At 48.0% G+C, this 17,607-nt stretch overlaps 1 protein-coding gene across 5 annotated transcripts in view; it reads left to right on the plus strand.

The window, feature by feature from the left end:
- DUSP22 (dual specificity phosphatase 22) overlaps window positions 1-17,607 on the plus strand; it is a 72,075-nt gene that overhangs the window by 13,097 nt on the left and 41,371 nt on the right. For all 5 annotated transcript variants that reach the window (XM_089918179.1, XM_022586511.3, XM_022586513.3 and 2 more), the window contains exon 3: window positions 2,949-3,031. In XM_089918179.1, coding sequence (XP_089774305.1) covers window positions 2,949-3,031 — 83 coding nt within the window. The remainder of the gene's footprint in view (window positions 1-2,948; window positions 3,032-17,607) is intronic.

Consider the following 17,607-nt stretch of genomic DNA (forward strand, 5'->3'; position numbering starts at 1 on the left):
TGTTTTGGTGGCGAGGGCCCTCCTCACCACGCCTGGCTCCCCAGACAAACAAGAACACACTCCTGTCTGTTTTCTGGTTGTTGCTTAAATCTGTGAGCTCAGGTTCACATCGACTGTTAAAACAGTCTCAATGACTTCTCTGCGTGATGTTCATTTCCTTTTCCCCCTGGGCTCCGAGGGCAGCTAACTGGCCTCAAAGAGAATTCAGCACAGTGAGCTGACAGCTGCTAATTGCTGCCAGAACATGTTAAAAATAGTCCTGGAGTTCCTAAATTAGTAAGCTCTGTAGTTCTGAAAAAGCAGCAGTGCTTTGTGGCAGGTAGGGGAGTGGTGCTAGAATGCATGAACATCTTTATGGTTATTTAGTGAATTATTATTAACACTTTCATGGGGAGAGGGGAATGTCTTTGTTTTTGAAAACAACAGAATTTAGGATAAATTCTTGGAAGTAGAATTGCTGGGTGAATATTTTTACAAATCAGAAATTGTAATAAATACCAACCAAATTCAATACTCCTGCCAACAGTTTCCATCACGCTCACAGATGGTGCCAGGCTGCTGCTTGCCAGACCTCGGTTTGAGCAGCAAAGGACTAAGTTCTCCAAAGATTTCGTGCTCGGGGAGAGCTTGTGCACGTGCACGTGGGCTAGCTGATGACCCCACGGCAGACCTTCCAGCTGCATTCACACCGTTACCACGGTGCCCATGGCCCTAGACAGCCATCCACCAATAACATGTAGTCCTGAAGAATAAATGTCATCATTCCAATAGTGTTGGCTGAGCACTCATGCACGTAAATGGGTGGACAGAGCCTGTGCTTATGGGAAAGAGTAATCTGAAGGTGGCGTATGCATGCGGACGGATGGCGCTGCAAGAGAATAGAAAGGAGCGCAGAGCAGAAGGGGCACAAGCATCCCCAGGAGTCACTTCTGTTTTCTCTGGGGCCCAACAGTCAGTTTTCTCATCTGTGGTATCAAGGGTGGTTGTATTCGAAAACAATTTTATCCCCAAACCACCTTTTTTGTTGTTGTTTATCTTAATCTGTGTTACAAAAGTATATTTATGGGGTGATGAAAATACTCTAAAGTTAGATTGTGGTGATGGTTAAACAATTCTGAATATACTAAAACCCATTGCATTGTACGCTTTAAAAGGGTGAATTTTATGGTATGTGAATTATCTCAGTAACACTGTTTTTTAAAAAAGGAAAACACGTATATTTAAACAGTCTTTAAAATTCAAGTCCTGGGTGGAGTCAGAATCTGGAAGAGCCTGGCCTGGAGTGCCTTGCGGGGAGACCCCGCCCAGCTGCTCCGAACGCCTCGCTGCCCCGCCTTGTCTGGGCGCCAGCAGCTCCAGCTTGACCTTGTTTCACCGCTTGTCTAAAATGCACGTACTGGTGGGGACTGGAAAACCACAACTCGGTGAACACGTGGGGTCTGCCTGCCTGTGGGACCCTAAATAATTTGAGTTCCCGCCGAATTCAAAACTCACTGAAGCCCCGGCTTGGCGTAGTTGGCGGAGGGTCTGCTGGGCCGGGTCCTATGTGATGGACGTGGAGGCTGCTTGGGGTTGTTGCGGCAGTTAAAAGAGTCTTAAAGTAAAACCGACGTTTTAAAATTACTTTTAAAGATCATTCTCTTGACTCTAAAAATGTTACATGCTAATTGCAAAATGTTTAGAATGGTGTTTCTTAGTTTCTGCTTAATCACCAAGGCTTATTAGAAATGCAGGTTCCCAGCCCTGCCATAGACCTTGAACTAAGTTGGAGCCCAGGAATCTGCCTTTCTAAAAAAAACCCAGGTAGTTCATAGGCATGTTAAACTTTTACAACCACCTGTGTTGAATACACACAAAAAAACTATAAAGAAAAAAAGATTAAAACACTTGTAATTCCATCTCTTCAAGATTATCACCGTTTGGACTAATTCCTTAGAGCAGTTTTCCCCCACTGTGTGTGTTTGTCTTTATGTGTTTTAACAAATTGAGTTTATATTGTATTTGTAGTTTGGTACCTGCTCCCCCTCTCCCCGGCTAATACCGTATCCTGAGCATTTTCCCATGTCATTAATATTCTCCAGAAACATCATAATTAAACATTTGATTTTCAGTCCATTTTACCCTCTATCATTTTCAAAGGCTTGCCCCAGGCCAGAACAGGGGCAGAGGGGGAGCGGACCTCCTTGATTCTTGCTGGGCCCTGTTTTGTAGATTAGCAGAAGTTCCAACTTGAGGGGATTTATTCCAACTTTCTTCTACACGTATGATCACTGGAAGGAAATGTAATTTTGGTGTCTCCTTAGTGTCATATGCAGATAATTTAATAGCCAACTTATAACTTATGGACTATTTTGTTTGGAATTTCCAGAAAATGTTCCATTTTTAGTTTTGCCATAAAGTGAATGTAGATGTTATAAACCACAGTCTTATCTGCATCTGGAGCCATTCCCTGGTGTTTGACATTAGGGTTGATAAGTCTGGCAGATTCCTGTATCTTATATAGTAAGTTGCTTTTTTGTATTTAATTTTAACTTAGATTACTAATCATTAAGAGGTAGTTAAAAAATATTTGAAACATCTTTCTTATTACATGTTTCACGTAAAATACTAACCTAAGGGTCTACAACTTAACAAGTGTCAACTACAAAGTGACTCCCTCTAAACAGTAACGCTCATGATTATAAAGTTTATTAATCTAAATATATTTCAAGTTTTATATGACTACTTTTTAACAGAAGATGTGCCAATCAGAAATAAATTTAGTTATCTGCAGAATACCTAAAAGCAATAATCCTAGATTCCCTAAGTCTAGATTATTCTGGTCTAGTCAGTTATGAATTTTTAAGAGAGAAACATGCAAGTCATTTTGTGTTCTTTTGCCGGCTAAACTTAAGGAGTACTTCACTTGCAGAAAACATTAAAATGTCCTCCTCTTTCTTCTGTGACAGATGCCAGAGATGCAGAGCAGTTGAGCAAGAACCAGGTGACACACATTCTGTCTGTGCACGACAGCGCCAGGCCAGCACTGGAGGTGAGAGAACTGAGGTGCACGCGTGTCTGCACTGTGCTCCTGGGTCCAGGGGGCACTGACGAAGCAGCCATGTTCTCTGCAGCACCGCTGTGCCCCTGTGTCACCGGCCGTGTTAATCTTGCGCTCAGGCCACGTCTGTGCCTGGTCCGTGGCGTGGCGGGAGGACGCCTTCTCTTCCTGATCGTCCTTCTGTTACGCTGCTAGCTTGGCTTTCTTGGCTGAATGCCGAAGAACAAGCTGACGCTGCATTTCCCTTTGGATCTTAAGGACATTTAAAACCTATTTTAATTCCTTTCAAAATTATCTCCCGTTTTAGAATCCAGAAGAATTCGGTCTGCTCATTTCCTGATTTTTTCCATTTAAGCTCAATTATTTGCTAGGAAAAAAAAGGCAATGGAGGATAAATTGTCCCTGGAGATTTTCCGGGGCTTCTCTGTGCAGACTGTCAGTGCAGAAGCTGTTGTTGTCTTTTAGGTTTTAGAGTAAACAGGGTGTGTCTGCCTTCACACTAATTCCAAAAGCATCTTCAATTTTACCCTAATGGACGGTTTGAGCTGTTGGCTGGGAGCAAAATATATTTCTGTTTATTAGCCTTGACAGAGCCCAAACTACCTCTTTGTAGAATATAATGCGAGTGTGGTTGTGATGTGTATGTTTTTCTATTTTAGGGTTGGGTATTGGAGAGGGAGCTGTGGCTTGTTCTGAAAGAAATAATCCTAGTTCAATCAGTTTACACTTAAATTCATATTATGCGAGAGTAGGTAATATATTTTTATTTCAAATTTATCTATTTTACTTGTCCATTACAGCTGCCAGATTTCAGTCAGTTTCAAATAAATGAGGATATAGAGTAATAAGTGATTCTACTGACATCACCATACAGAGGACGGTGGGATGTGAACAAACCTCTGTTCCTTTCTCCAGATTTTTGAGCTTGCACTTCCCTTTGTTGTTTCAGCTCATGGGTTTTGTTAAGGTGCTATAATTTGTGCTGCAGCGTGATTTTATTGGAAACAACAACAACCACACATCATTTTTCTGGAGCCTAACATTTCCCTAGAAAATAGCTACTCCATTTTTCATATATCAACAGTAGTTTATATTAAACATATAGCCAAGCTATGGCCTAGATGATAAGTTAAACGTAAACTGGTCATGATTTACTTCCTCTTAAATCACAAGATGAGGCTTGAGGTTTCCTTTATTTTAATAAATTGCATAGATGTCCTCCCCACCCTCGCCCTCTAGGCTGCCTCGCACCCTTGTGCCCTGTTCGGCACAACACGTTGTCAGGTAGGAACACGGCCCCGGAATCCGTCCACACTGTGGCTTCCGTCCAGATACCAGATCTTCAGGCTCACAGAACTTCCTCCATGCGGGAGTTCTGTGAGCCTTGCTGCCCTGCCCGACACTGGAGGTGCTTCTCTGATGGATGAGATCAGGTTTGCTTATCCTCTGAACCCTGGGGTGATGTGGTCAGTGGAGGGAAACAGGTCCGAGCCTCCGGGTACCAGATCTACTGCCTTTTCCCCATGGGACTGCTTTTATTTGGCAACATTCTGTTTCAGCCTTTGGGTGCTTTTATTACCTCTCTTGATAGTAAGTACTTTCCTGTGATTTCATTTTATTAAGGGTTAGACCTTCGTTTTATAGCATGACATACTTTAACGTTGCCCCTCTTACTTTATTCATTTTTAACTTCACAAGTAATTCATGAATATATTCTTAGTTTAAAAATTAAAACGATAGATTCTCTGATTGCACAGGTGGGGAAAACTGAGGCGTCAAAAGTTATCTGATCGGGCGTGCTTGCCTTGAGTGGTTGGGGCCGAGGACGCTCGCCAGGGCCCCAGAAGCTCCGGACCTTTGTGTAGCCCTCTGCCTGATGCATAAAGGCAGTTGTGTCTCTTAAGTTTCAAACTCAGTTCCAGAAGCCATAATTTCACCCAGCCTGAGATGAGTCAGGGAAGTTGCTTGTTTGGAGTCGGTAGGGAATTAATGGATAGCTTTTATGTTTCAGCAGCTCCATGTTTTGCTGGCCCTGATCCTTGGATGGAAGTAGGGCAGGAATGAGGTGAGAGGGCAGATGGTTTCAGGGCCCTGATAAAGGGTGGAGGACTAAGAGATAGGAGAGAAGGGAGCTGGCACCTCGTGCCCTTTCTGAGATCTTCAAAGCCATGCATGTTTATAGAACAGGCCCTAACTTTCTCTGGGCAGCCCTGGGCTGGGCTGGGCTGGGCTGGGCTGGAAGTGGGGAGGTAGTTACTATCCAAAATAGAAAGGTTTCAGTCCTGTCACATCCATGCGGGAGTTCTGTGAGCCTTGCTGCCCTGCACGGCACCGTAGGTGCTTCTCTGGTGGATGAGATCAGGTTTGCTTATCCTCTGAACGCTGTGGCGAGGTGTTCAGTGGAGGGAAAGAGGCCCAAGGCTCCAATTACTGTCTCTTCAGAAGAGTATCTGAGGGTTAGATCTTCCAGAATAAAGGGTCTTAGAGACTTGGCAGAAACTTAGGAGCCTCATGCTCACTGAGTCAGCTCTAAACTAATATCTGAGATTTTGAGGAGCTCTGGCTCCATTTTTATGCCTACTGCTCTTTGTTTGATGTAGGAATCCCAGCTGAACAGGGTCCTAGAGATCACCTACCTGACTCCATCACTGTGTGGACAGGAAGCTGAAGTTCAGAGACATGAAGGGACTCTCACAATCCCACTGCTGTTTTAGATAGCTTGATGGAAACCTGGATCTTCTCTCCCAGGCCAGAGATTTTCCCAGAAGGCTTCACTGCCTTGGTCCTCTTCTAGCATGACTGATACTTCTGACTTTGCTAGCAGTATTAGTAGATATTGACACATCAGCTTTGGAAAGGTTGTACCATTTGTACCCCCACTGGCAGTATATCAAAATACCTGTTTCCCCAAACCATCACCAGCACAGAGTTTTGCTCTTCTTTACTTTTAATTAGCAGTATTTTTGTTTTGTTTTATTTTCTGTGAATGCCTTCCTCACACTGTCGAGTCCCCTGTCCAGACAATTCTTCCATTTGAAGGCAGGGAGTGGATGGTTTACTCTTGAGCTCCTGCCGCATGCAGGGCCCTGGAACAGGTGCTAGCGATAAAGTGAATGCCAGTGTCTGCCATGGTGAAGCCCTCAGTGAATAAACAAAATGCACGCGGTAACTCTTTCATACATATTACTAATAATTACCATCAGGCTCAGGGCAGGAACCGCTCAGGGAACAAGGTTCCTCCTTTACCACGTCAGTCTGGAGGCATTTGCGGTGCTGGGCTTTTGGCTGGGCCTTTGGAGACAACTGGGGATTTAGAAAATTTGGTTGGTACCGCTCTGGCTGGTAGAGTACCAGGATATGCCTTCTGGTGGGGCCCTGACTCCACGGAATCACATCGGTCCTGCTCATCCCCCATGGATCCTGGGGACCCAGCCTGGAGGATAGCAGTGTTCTGGTTCCTTTGTAGCATAACCAGACCTGGCGGCCTGCCCACGTCACCTGCTAGCAGATGGCGGAGCCGGGGGAGAAATCATTGCCATGTAGATGAATTTCAAGTAGGAATTAAGCCGAAATCTGTAATCATAACATCTAAGCGGGAAAAATCCCTTCCTCCGATTCCACATTGAGGACTGGGTGGGGCAGTGGCCTGCGTTTGCTGAAAGTGTTTCTTTATTTGTGGGCTGTGTTTTCAGTGCCTACTGGTTGCTCCAGATTTGAGGGATGGTGAAAACTCCTGTCACAAAGACAGTGCTTTTTCAAATCAGAAACCCCGTGTTGTTTGTAGGTGCTGAGGAAGTAATATTGAGCAATGAAAGGTTTCTCCCTTCCTCTGAAAAAAGAACCAGAAGTCTATCTTTCTAGTGTAAAAATTTCAGAGTTTGTTTCATCTTTCATGTTGGGTATTTAACCAGAGCACCTGCAGGAAACAACTATTTTTCACTATTAACAAAAATGCTTTAAAAAGTATTCTCATTCTTTCTCTGGGCTAATAACAGAAACAATTTAATTTTTAAGTGATTTACATTTTAGGATTAAATAGAAAACAAATCGTTTATATACATATATTCAAATCAGGGCGTTGCATGCATGATGCCACATGGATTTTCTGAGCTTGAGTTCGGCTTGCATATTCTTCCCATTTTAAGTTGTGACTTTCGTATTTTGAACCATTTAAGCGTTTGTTTCTGTTTTCAAGAATAGGATGTTTTCATAGGCCAGCATTTACTCCTGGTGATTCTGTTTTATATTTCCTTTAACACAAAAGACATTTTCTTGAGTTATCCAGACTCAGGATTTAATTTTGTTAGTTTTCTGTGTAGTTGACCACTTCTCCTGGTTCTGACACTTACTGTTATTTATGTGTCTGTACATATAGGTGTGTATCTCCAAGAGATGCCCAGTCTGCTTGGACAGTGGTGCTGAGAGCCTGAGGGGCTCCTGTAGGGACCTCGTTCCCCTGCTGCATTTCTGTCTGGTGACCCACCCCGTTTCTCACCCTCAAAATTTTTGTTGGCTTCCTAAATGTAAAACAAGCCCAGTCCAAGGTGTGAAATGGCATTTGAAGTTTAAGAAACTGTGCTTCTGTGTCCACTTCTTTCTTCCACCCTTCTTTTGCCCACCCAAGTCCTACCCTCCCTCAGACCTTGGCCCAGCTCCTTTTCTGAGAAGGACACTCCCGGTGACCTCCAACCTCAGGAATTCTTCCCTTTTTCCTATAATACTTATAGTTTGCACTCTTTGTTGGGCCCTGAATTGTGAGTGCTCTGTGACAGACCCTGCAGGCCATCAAATGGCCGTCTGACCTCCGTCTGATGGTCTAGCTCCTCAGCTGGTCTCAGGCCACTGCGAGCAGTGGATTTCTGCCGTGTTGGACTTCTGGTCTCCCCAGCACTCCGCCTGGATCTGGTTCTGCAGATGCTTGCTGACACACTCAGAGCCGAGTGCATTTAAGCTCCACTCCCAAGTGAGAAGCCACGTCTTCGGTCATTTGTGGCTGACTTCAGGGTGTGAAAGAAGAGCAGTGTCAAGAATGGTATATTGACCACCAGTGATCTGTGAGGCTAGAGGTCTGTTAATGCAGCGTAGCCTCACTGCCCTCCCCCCACTGTCAGGAAGCCTGGGCAGGTGCAGATGTTCTGCCATACACAGCTGGAGTGGCCTCCAGTTCAGAATTCCCTCTTGCTAAGTTCCTGCAACCACGTGACTCTTCTGTGACTCTCTGGCTGACCTCTCAGCGGTGCTTCATCTACCTTTGGTCTGCGTTGGAAGCCTGGTCCTACAAGGAAAGCACAGTCTAAGACACGGACAGTAGACGACCAATTAAAAGAAGACTGGCCACAGCCAGGGCAGCTCGAGGTTGGGAGGGTTGGCTGAGACATCCTCTCGGATCTCGGGAGCTTGTGGCCGGATCATGAAAGGCTGGGAGGACTTTCCAGGCACCGGGGCCGTGTTCTGACTCATCAGGGAGACCTTGGTTACCTTGTCCTCCTCTGGAGGCTTCGTAGGCAGACCCAGCTCTGCCTTTCTGCCTACCTGGTGACCATGTCAGCTCAGCTCTTAGGACTCTGAGGCCCCTCCTGTCCATGACCTTCAAGTCACAGGGGCTATTGGCCACATTTCCCCTGGCACGAGGAAGAGAATTGCTGAAAGCCACATGCCTTGTCCTGTACACACAGGTGTAGGCAGGGAGGTTCACTGCAGGTCTGTTTGTAATGCAAAAAATTGGAGCCAACCCACATATCCGGCAGAAGGGTACCTGTCAGCTGTGATACACCTGTGTGAAAGAGACACTGCAGCAGTTCAAACAGAAGAGGAAGGCTTACATGTGTGCACAGGAAAAGGTTGATTGCTAAGCAAAAGAAGCAAGTTGTAGAATAATATACATAATATGATCCCATTTGTGTAAAATTGCATATCAATAATGTATTCCTGTATGTACATAAATAAGTGTGTAAATGTACAGATAAGAGCTTGAAAGGACCATATCAGACTCCTGGGAATGGTAAAGAGCAGTAGGATAGGAGAAGAGAGTGGAAAGGATGAGTTTCACTTTTTTCTCTATTTATTTTCCACAATGGGAGTATCTTCATAGTATCATTTTGAAGGAAGAGAGGTAGGGAAGGAAGGTAAGCAGGTGGCCACACTTGGTGTCTGGAGTGGTGACAGGTAGATTGCACTTGGATGTCCAGGCTTGGCTGGAATGGGCTCTGTGTTTGGTAACAATGTTTCCCATGGATTCACATGTGAATGTGTGGCCTCAGACACACTGCATGCTTGTCTTCCTCCTGGGTCAGTGGATACAAAGCATCTCTTTTAGTCATCTTAATCTTCAAAGGGAGAAGAAAGCCCATGACACACCTCTCAACTGTGCACATTTTATTTTCAATATCAGTTATGTTGTACTTCTACTTGAACATTTCAGTTAAATGAGTTTATATCCTTTTTTAGGATTCACAGATCCCCTAGTGATACAGCTTGAAGCACTGGGCAGGGTTTCCTGGTCAGATTGGTCGGTGTGGATGAGTTCTGTTACTTTACTGGCATTACAGAAACCACCACACTATCATAATTGCTGATGAGGTCCAGGGCCTTTGAAAGCAAATCGTTGTTCGACCTGGGATCGTTCTCAGGTTGACAGTTGTTTCCATCTCTCCGGTAAAGTCTTTGAGTATCGGTGGCACCTCCTGTGCCAAAAGTTTGCAGCTTTCATGTGTTGAGGCAAATTTCTTTGAAGCCAACCCCAGACTTAAATAGAAATGACTCAAATAGAAATGATTATGGTAGGTATCGAAAACTGTCTAGTAATCGCTCTTTCTCGAATCCAGCCGTGTCTGAGTTCCCCGTGTGTGGGCCGTCAAGCGCGAAGAAGGCGGCTCCCCTGGCTGCTGGCCTTCTGTGACAAATGGAATTCTGAAGCCAGAATTCCAGCGCGGATGAGCCAGAGGGGCTGAAATTGCCGAGGCCTGCGTTGGTTCCAGGCAGGAAAGCAGTGCTTCTTGTCTGTAAGTGAAAGAGGTGTGTTAACTTCCCTTTGCCCGGCTCCCTGGAGCTCCTGGCACTTCAGCTGTGGGCACGCTCTCTAGTTCTCACACTTACTGACCAGCCTCCACCACGTAACTGAAGACTTTTGCAAAACACTCTTCTTCCTAGACTTATCCTCTCAGTCAAGTCCCAGTTTCTTGAGCATCTCCTGCTGAGCTTCCGTCTCCTCTCTCTTCTGCAGACGCCCCTGTGCGATCACGTCCTGTGCATGGGCGCCAAGCACTGCTTCTGGAGGGGACTCTCCTAGCTCAGACCCCTCCCAGAGTCCTCAACAGGGAGTATGCTAGTGGCAGGATCTGCCAGGATTTCCAAACCGAGGTCTCAGGAGAAGCATGTGACACGTGGTCTCTCCCCTCTGCTCCAGCTGGAATGGCAGTATGCACTGACACACTGCGGCAGGATTGCCCGTAAGTGCTGGATGGTAGTTGGTCTGTTTGTACAACATCCTCATGCCCATGGACTGAGGGTTGGGGAAGACTTTGTGAAGAGGAGTGTTGAGGCAGCCTTGCAGGACTGGTATGTCCGCTTCAGTGGGGAGGTGTGTCTCAAGTAGGACCAGCCCTGGGCTGGTCAGGAAGGGGGAAATAAGGACACGTGTGGATGTCGTCTGGTTATAGAGTGGAGAGGGTGGTCAGCGTGGGGGGTGAGGGTGGTGCTATCTTCAGTTCTCCTTTTGGCTAAGTTGGGAGTTACTCCTTCAGATTCAGCAAATGTTAACTGAGCACCTACCTGTAGCAGGGATTGGGGATAAAATGCAAAGAGAAGTACGCTGTGGCCCCGCACTAAGAAGAGACAGGCACGGAAATCCTTAAACGGTGCGGAGCTGCGAGTGCACGTCAGAGCTGAGGGGCCTGGGGCACCGTCCCCGCTGGGTCAGCCAGGCCTCGCCACAGAGCGGGCAGTGTGGACTGACCCTCCAGGATAGGAGGGTCTGCTGGGGAGCGGGGGATGGATGCTGGGTGAGGGCATGTGTGCAGGGCACCGGGTGTGCAGAGCACAGGGCTCAGCGGGGCAGGAGCGCCAGGAGCCAGGCTGGAGGGGCAGAGGCGCGGGGAAGATTAGGAAAGGTTTATTCGTCAAGCCGAGGAGTCTGAGCTTCGTCTTGTGTGTGAAGCAGAGACTCAGCAAAGACTTATGAACAAAGTCAGGTGACTCCTTCACATTTCTTTTCCAAGATTCTGACTAGGGGATGGGATGGAGGGAGGGAGACAGATACCAAGGAAACTGCTGGGAAGCTCTTACGGTAATCCTGGTCAGAAACCGTGAGGGCTGAACTGGGACGCCAGGAAGTAGAGGAATCATCTGAACAAAGAGACACAGCAAGGTTAGAAATCAAAGGATGGGAAACGGGTCTCCAGCAAACATGAACCAAAAGAAAGGTGGCATAATAGTCTTATCAGACAAAATAGAATTCTTGTGGGCACCTTATAAAACCCTAAGCAGATTTGCCATTTTCAGGTGCTCCTATAATTCATTACCAGGTAGGCATTGCCAGTGGGCCCTGTGCCTGCCACACCTGCAAGGGAAGTGGCCCAACCTGACTCCAGAAGCTGGGGGTGAAGCAACAGTACCAGCTGGTGCCATCGCCTCGCTGCAGCCGAGGTCCTGCCTTCCCCTCTCTGTGCTCTGACTCCTGGGATGTTGCGGGACGTTTGCGTGTGTGCCAGGGCAGAGACTGGCAGAGGCCCCGGGTCTGGAGTGAGAAATTGTTTCTCTCCTCTCAGCTATCACCACGAGAGGAGCACAGGTGTGGTTCCAACATCCGTGACTGAGCAGGGCGTCTGCAGCCGCTCTGCTCTCTCTTCTAAGGGAAAATCACTGAATCTGCGGTGAGGGCGGAGGCTGGCTGACGGAGAGGACACGGGTGCGTCTGCATTCTGAGTGGGATCCCCCTCCTCTTGAGGGCCAACTGTGGACAGGCTTGGTGGCTTCCCAGACTTTGTCCCAACTAAAGGAGCATCATCCATAGAACTACTGCCAGAGCCAGAGAAAGGAGAGGCCACCCAGCATTGTCCCAGTGGCTGCAAAGGGACCCTGCCGCGACTTGTGCGATCACCTGAGGCGTCTCAGACAACAGAGTAGAGCCTGGGCTTCGGCTTGAGCGTTCCAGGCCTGGAAACTCTTCCTAACCAGAGTAGTTCAGAGGTCGTTGCCGACTGTACTGGCCTTCAGAGTCCTCAGGGCCTAGCGACGGTGGAGCTGGTCCGACCTGAACTTACCTGTGTAACCAGACCAGCCCCACGGAATCCAAGTGGAAGGCACTCCCAGATCCCCAGATCAACCCAAAGGGACTGAATTCAAACGGCCTTGTAGAACACCCCGACTCATGGCGAAGAATGACCTTCCCAAGTGTTTGCCTTTCTCCCACGCCCCCTCCCGTGTTCCTGTAACCTGACACTTCCCCACTTTTCCGCTGGAACCCTCTCCTGCTGCCACCCCTGCACTTGCAGTGGCGTCAAGACCAGTGGTTTCAACCAGTTGTCTTGACGTCCTGCCCACCCCCATGAAGGACCTCTGGCCTCCCCACACAGCTCTCCCCTCTGTGCCCACTGCAAGAGGATGCAGCTGTCAAAATAAGAATGGCCCGTAGGCTTGCTTTCAGTGGCAGCCGTCTGGGAGGGAGGGCTTGGTGAAGTGTTGCCCTTCAAGGAAGGCCTGGGGCACTGAGCAGAGCGGAGTCAGTCTTAGAGCAGAGCAGGGAAGGCGCCCCTCCCCTGTAGTGCTGGAGGTTGGACCCCCACACTGTGGTATGTCGGTGACCCGCGCGCCAGGGAGATCCAGTGCAATCTGACCGTCCACACGTACCTGCCTTGGAGAGCGCGCCCTTCCTCACGCCCAGGAGAAGCGGGAGTCATGGACTCACGCGCTGGCCTTTACCGCATCCCACCTCTGCGTGTCCGTACCCTGACCCCACCCATGCAGGACTGGCTATCTCGCAGGGCAGTGCCCTGGTCTGGGTCAGTGTTTGCTTCATTCTCGAAACACACCATTTCTGGGGTCTGACCCCACTTGGAGGATGTGATGTTAGGCCCGAGGGACCTTGAATGCTGCTTAGAAAAAGCTCCTCAAGTGCCGAGGATTGCGCCCCAGTGGAATCTGCGGCGTTGGCCACTCGCCTGTAGGGAGGTCTCGTCCCATTGGGAGGGAGGGAGTCTGGACTCATTTGCTTGGCAACCTGCAAGAGGGACCACAGACAACATTCCAAACGCTGAGCTCCTTGCAGAGGAGGGGCTGGGCACCCTCCTGCACAGAGGCGAGGCCAGCCGGCAGCGCACCCACGCGTGAGCCCGGCCCTCCAAACCCCCGGGCGACACCTCTGTAGCCTGGTCTGTGCTGGTGACAACACGTACCTTGTTTCTTTGTTAGCACCTCCAGCCGCTCAGTGCTTCACAGGTGGAATCAAATCTCCTTTTTTAAAAAAGTCCTGTGTTGGAGAGAAATTCCTCTGTGCCTCTCTCCAGAGTGGGGAAGAGAGCCAGGCACAAGTGATGGTTTAGAATCAGGCAATCCCAAGGCCTGAGCCCCCAAGGCCTGATCCTCATATCCCGTGTGTGGAAGAGGAATGCGACGTGTGATTTACCTAATGAGCTCCAGGTTGTCACAGTGACCTCGGAAGCGTCACTGTCCGACCAGGGCTCAGCACACCTTCTGTCACGGGCCAGATGATGAATATGTTCGGCTCTAGGACCCTGAGGTTTCCGGGCAGCACTCTGCCGCCCCTCCCACCCGTGTCCTGAGAGAAGCTGCAGGCCACACGCAGATGAACAGGCGGGCTGTGTCCGGACACACACGGGCCTGTTTGTCACGTCTGGTCTTGGTGGCCAGGTGGCAGGGAGTGTAGCTGGGGTGCACCTCAGGGACTGAGCCAGCGGTTTCCAGGGGCCTGTGTTGGGAATGAAACTTGGGGCCACTGAGTCCCCAGTTTAATGCACTCCTGGAAATTTCTGAGCATCTGGCCAGCCTCCACCTTAGTAATAGTTTTTCATTGTTGGTGAGGTGGGCCACAGCATCCTGCTGAGATTTAGAGCTCATAGGACCCTGCAGATGGAGACATCGCCCTTTAAAACAGCTTGGCCTGCCTGCCTGCCCTGGGCGGTGCTTCCTGCCAACTCTAGGGGCCTCTGGCCCCCCGGACACGGGACTCTCAGGGCACATTGGAATTTAATATTCTAAAGGTGGATCTCCCTTCCTTCACTTAGTGACCATGTATTGATGATCTCTGGAGAGAGAGGTGCCTAGGGTGCTGCAAGAAAGATGAGTGAGATGGGACCCAGGCACTGAAGGAAACTGGGGTCTAAGGGAGATACCCTCAAGTCAATTACCGTCCTCTGTGCTGGGACCCCGGCACCCTGTGCGGCCCATTGGGTGCTGGGTGGCAGTTAGAGAAATCGCTGGAGTCAGCCTGGGATGGGGGTGCTTTCTGAGGAAGTGCCCCCCAGGACTCCTGAGGGAGAGAAGGACCCACAGGAGCCTGGGGAGGGGTAAGCAGGAAAGTGCAGGGTGCCTGGGGGTCTCAGGCAGCAGGTGCCTGGGCTTGGTGAGCTGGAGGAAGGGGGGTCGTAACAGAGCCACAGAGCTTGGGAGGGGGTCGTTTTACTTTGCAGACAGGGTGTTTCACCAGCCGAGACACATGATCAGATAAAAATCCACCTTTGTGTCTTTTACAGGCAAACTTGGTCCACTGCTGATCACTCCTGAGGAGTGTTTCATTCACGGTGACTTTCAACGTGGTCGTGTAGCATTAACACCCGTTAGGTTACACCGTAGAATTGCTCGATTTGGAGAGATTTTGCCGAAACTGCCCTGTTTTCACGAGTCACATCGGGCGCACCAGCAGGTCCTCAGACAGAACCCAGGTCGCGGAAGAGGGTTAGGTGGTTAGGCTGGCGTGACCTCCCCATCGCCCGCCCTCGCAGCCTGAGGGACTCCAGCGGACTGTGCCCGTGTTAGCAAAAGGAGTTAGAGCAAAAATAAGCCTTTGGGTTCTCCACCTGTTGACCTGACGAGTCAAATGTATGTCGTTTTTTGACTAACCTGAAAGAAGCCAGCAGGTGCTGGAGGGTTCTCATTTGCATTTTTTCTCACAAAATCAAACTGAGGGCTAAATCTTGTCTCTCCACTCTGACCTTCCCACCCCTCCCCTCCCCACCAAGCGCCACAGAGTTCTTGGAAGTTGTTATTTGTGGTGGTGTTTCCTAAATTTAGCTGATGCAGGAAGAATCAGTGGCAAATGGGGACGTTAAGAAAAGGCATCTTGGGTTTAGAACCTGGATTTAAGATGTGTATTATGTGGCACAACTAAAGGGCCGCATTTAGCTTCTGGGGTGATTTTCTACAGTAGTTTCTTTGAGATTTTTGCTGCGGTATAAACAACCAAACAAGAGAGATGGCGGAGCCTCACCCTCGGGACCTTCCCTGTCTGGTGTTTTGTGCTGATTTCCAGTTCTTAGTCCGCAGACGCACATCGGGTTTTCCAGATGTAACCTCTTTATGGATATAACTTTGTACTGTACTTTTTCCTTTTAAAATGTTATTGGCTGGGTGAAAATTCTTACATCGAGGAGAAATACTAATCAAAGTGTATGTGCCAGGAGCTGGGCTTGGCTTCCACGTACATGAGCGATTTGGGCATCTTCCTGGGCCTTCTCTGCACTGAGCCTCTGCCAGGAAGGGCCCTGGAAACAGACAGTGAGGCTGTCAAACCTGGTATGTTTGTCCAAAAGCAATTCCAAGTCAGCAGTTGCCATCTCTTGGGTATGTGACCTTTAAGAGTGTGGCCAGACTAATTTTTTCAGAGTTTACCTACCTTTAGGTTTATATAAAAGTGCAGAAGTTGTCAAATTCATAGCGACAGAAAGTAGAAGGCTCCCAGGGGCTGGGGAGGGGTGGGAGCTAGTGTTTAATGGGGACCGAGTTTCCATTTGGGAAGATGAAAAGGTTCTGAAGATGGGTGGCAGGGATGTGAATGTGAATACATTTAATGCCTGTGAGCTGTATACTTAAAATGGTTAATTCTATGCTATGTATATTTTACCACACCAAAAAAGTGGAGAGAGGGATTGTCTCAAGTGAGAAAGACTTTTTTAAAATTAGTATGTAAGCTGTGGTCCTGCTTCTGATCAGGTGTGAGACAGTTCAAATTTAATTCTTTTTTTATTTAACACTGTATTTCCAGTCCTATTTATTTATTTATTTTTTATTTTTGGCTGCGTTGGGCCTTCATTGCTTTGCGCAGGCTTTCTGTAGTTGCGGTGAGCAGGGGCTACTCTTCGTTGCCATGCACAGGCTTCTCATTGCAGTGGCTTCTCTTGTTGCGGAGAACAGGCTCTAGGTGCACGGGCTTCAGTGGTTGCAGCACATGGGCTCAGTAGTTGCAGCGTGTGGGCTCAGTAGTTGTGGCGCACAGGCTCTAGGGTGCGGGGGCTCAGCAGTTGTGGCGCACGGGCTTAGTTGCTCTGTGGCATGTGGGATCTTCCCAGAACAGGGCTCGAACCCATGTCCCCTGCATTGGCAGGTGGATTCTTAACCACTGCGCCACCAGGGAAGTCGCCACATTTAATTCTCTTTAATTTTATGTTTATTTTCTGGACTCAGAGTTTTTTGGGAATGTGGTGAAACTAGCTTTTCATGGGGTCTTCAGCTTATTTTCTCAAGCCATGCAGTACAGCCCCCAAACATGCTGGTCAAAGGAAAAACGCAGTCTCTTCAGGGGTCCTCCCATGCACACCCAAGTTGCTGCTGGCACTGAACGGGATAAATGAGAAACCAAGATTTCTGATTATGTTGTTTCTGCCTGGATTTCCCGACTCTGGCCCCTTAAGTGAGCCCCTGCTTCTCCTACTGATGTTTCCTCTTAGGTTGTAAATAGGCAGGAAGGAGTTATTTTCTGTAACTGGTCTCCATTAGCTTCCTAGGAGAGAGAAGACAGCTCTGAAGGGCTTGGCCTTTCCTTTGAAAAGTAGAATGTCAACTAGGTTCTTCAGAAGACTCTTACTTATGATGTTTCAGAAAGAAAAGAACAGTGAATTTTAGAAATTGTACTTGAAACAAGCGAGAGTTTGATTCCTTCAGTAGTCCTGAAATCAGAACCTTGGCCCTGCTTTTCAAGTACTTGCCTACGTATCGTTTTAAGTGTAATCTTTAGTTTCAGACCCAAAGAAAGGCAAAAACCTTACTCTTGGTGGTTACTATGCTTGTTGAAACAGAAAACTGAAAATTATTAGAACTTTTGAGAATACGGACTTAGAAAGCTTTAACCTTTTGTTCAAGAAGAGCCTCTGGAATACTTTCTAAACTTTCTTTTCAGTCAAGTGATGACTACCGCTTCTTTGAAAACCTAACAAAAACAAAAACTTCATCCAAAAAGCGCTCCTTGGCAAACCCCACCTAACTCTTCCTTCCTTCCTGTATTTTCCTGATGTTTTTCCTACGTTTTGTCACATTAGTGTGACATCATGTCACACTAATCGATGTGTCACTTGGTATTGTGAATATTTAGTGTATATGTTTTTTGCCTTTTTCCTCCT

This window comes from Delphinapterus leucas, chromosome 10 (assembly GCF_059928025.1).
Source record: "Delphinapterus leucas isolate spDelLeu-1000000601 "Yukka" chromosome 10, BTC_Dleu_Yukka2, whole genome shotgun sequence".
Lineage (NCBI taxonomy): Eukaryota > Metazoa > Chordata > Mammalia > Artiodactyla > Monodontidae > Delphinapterus > Delphinapterus leucas.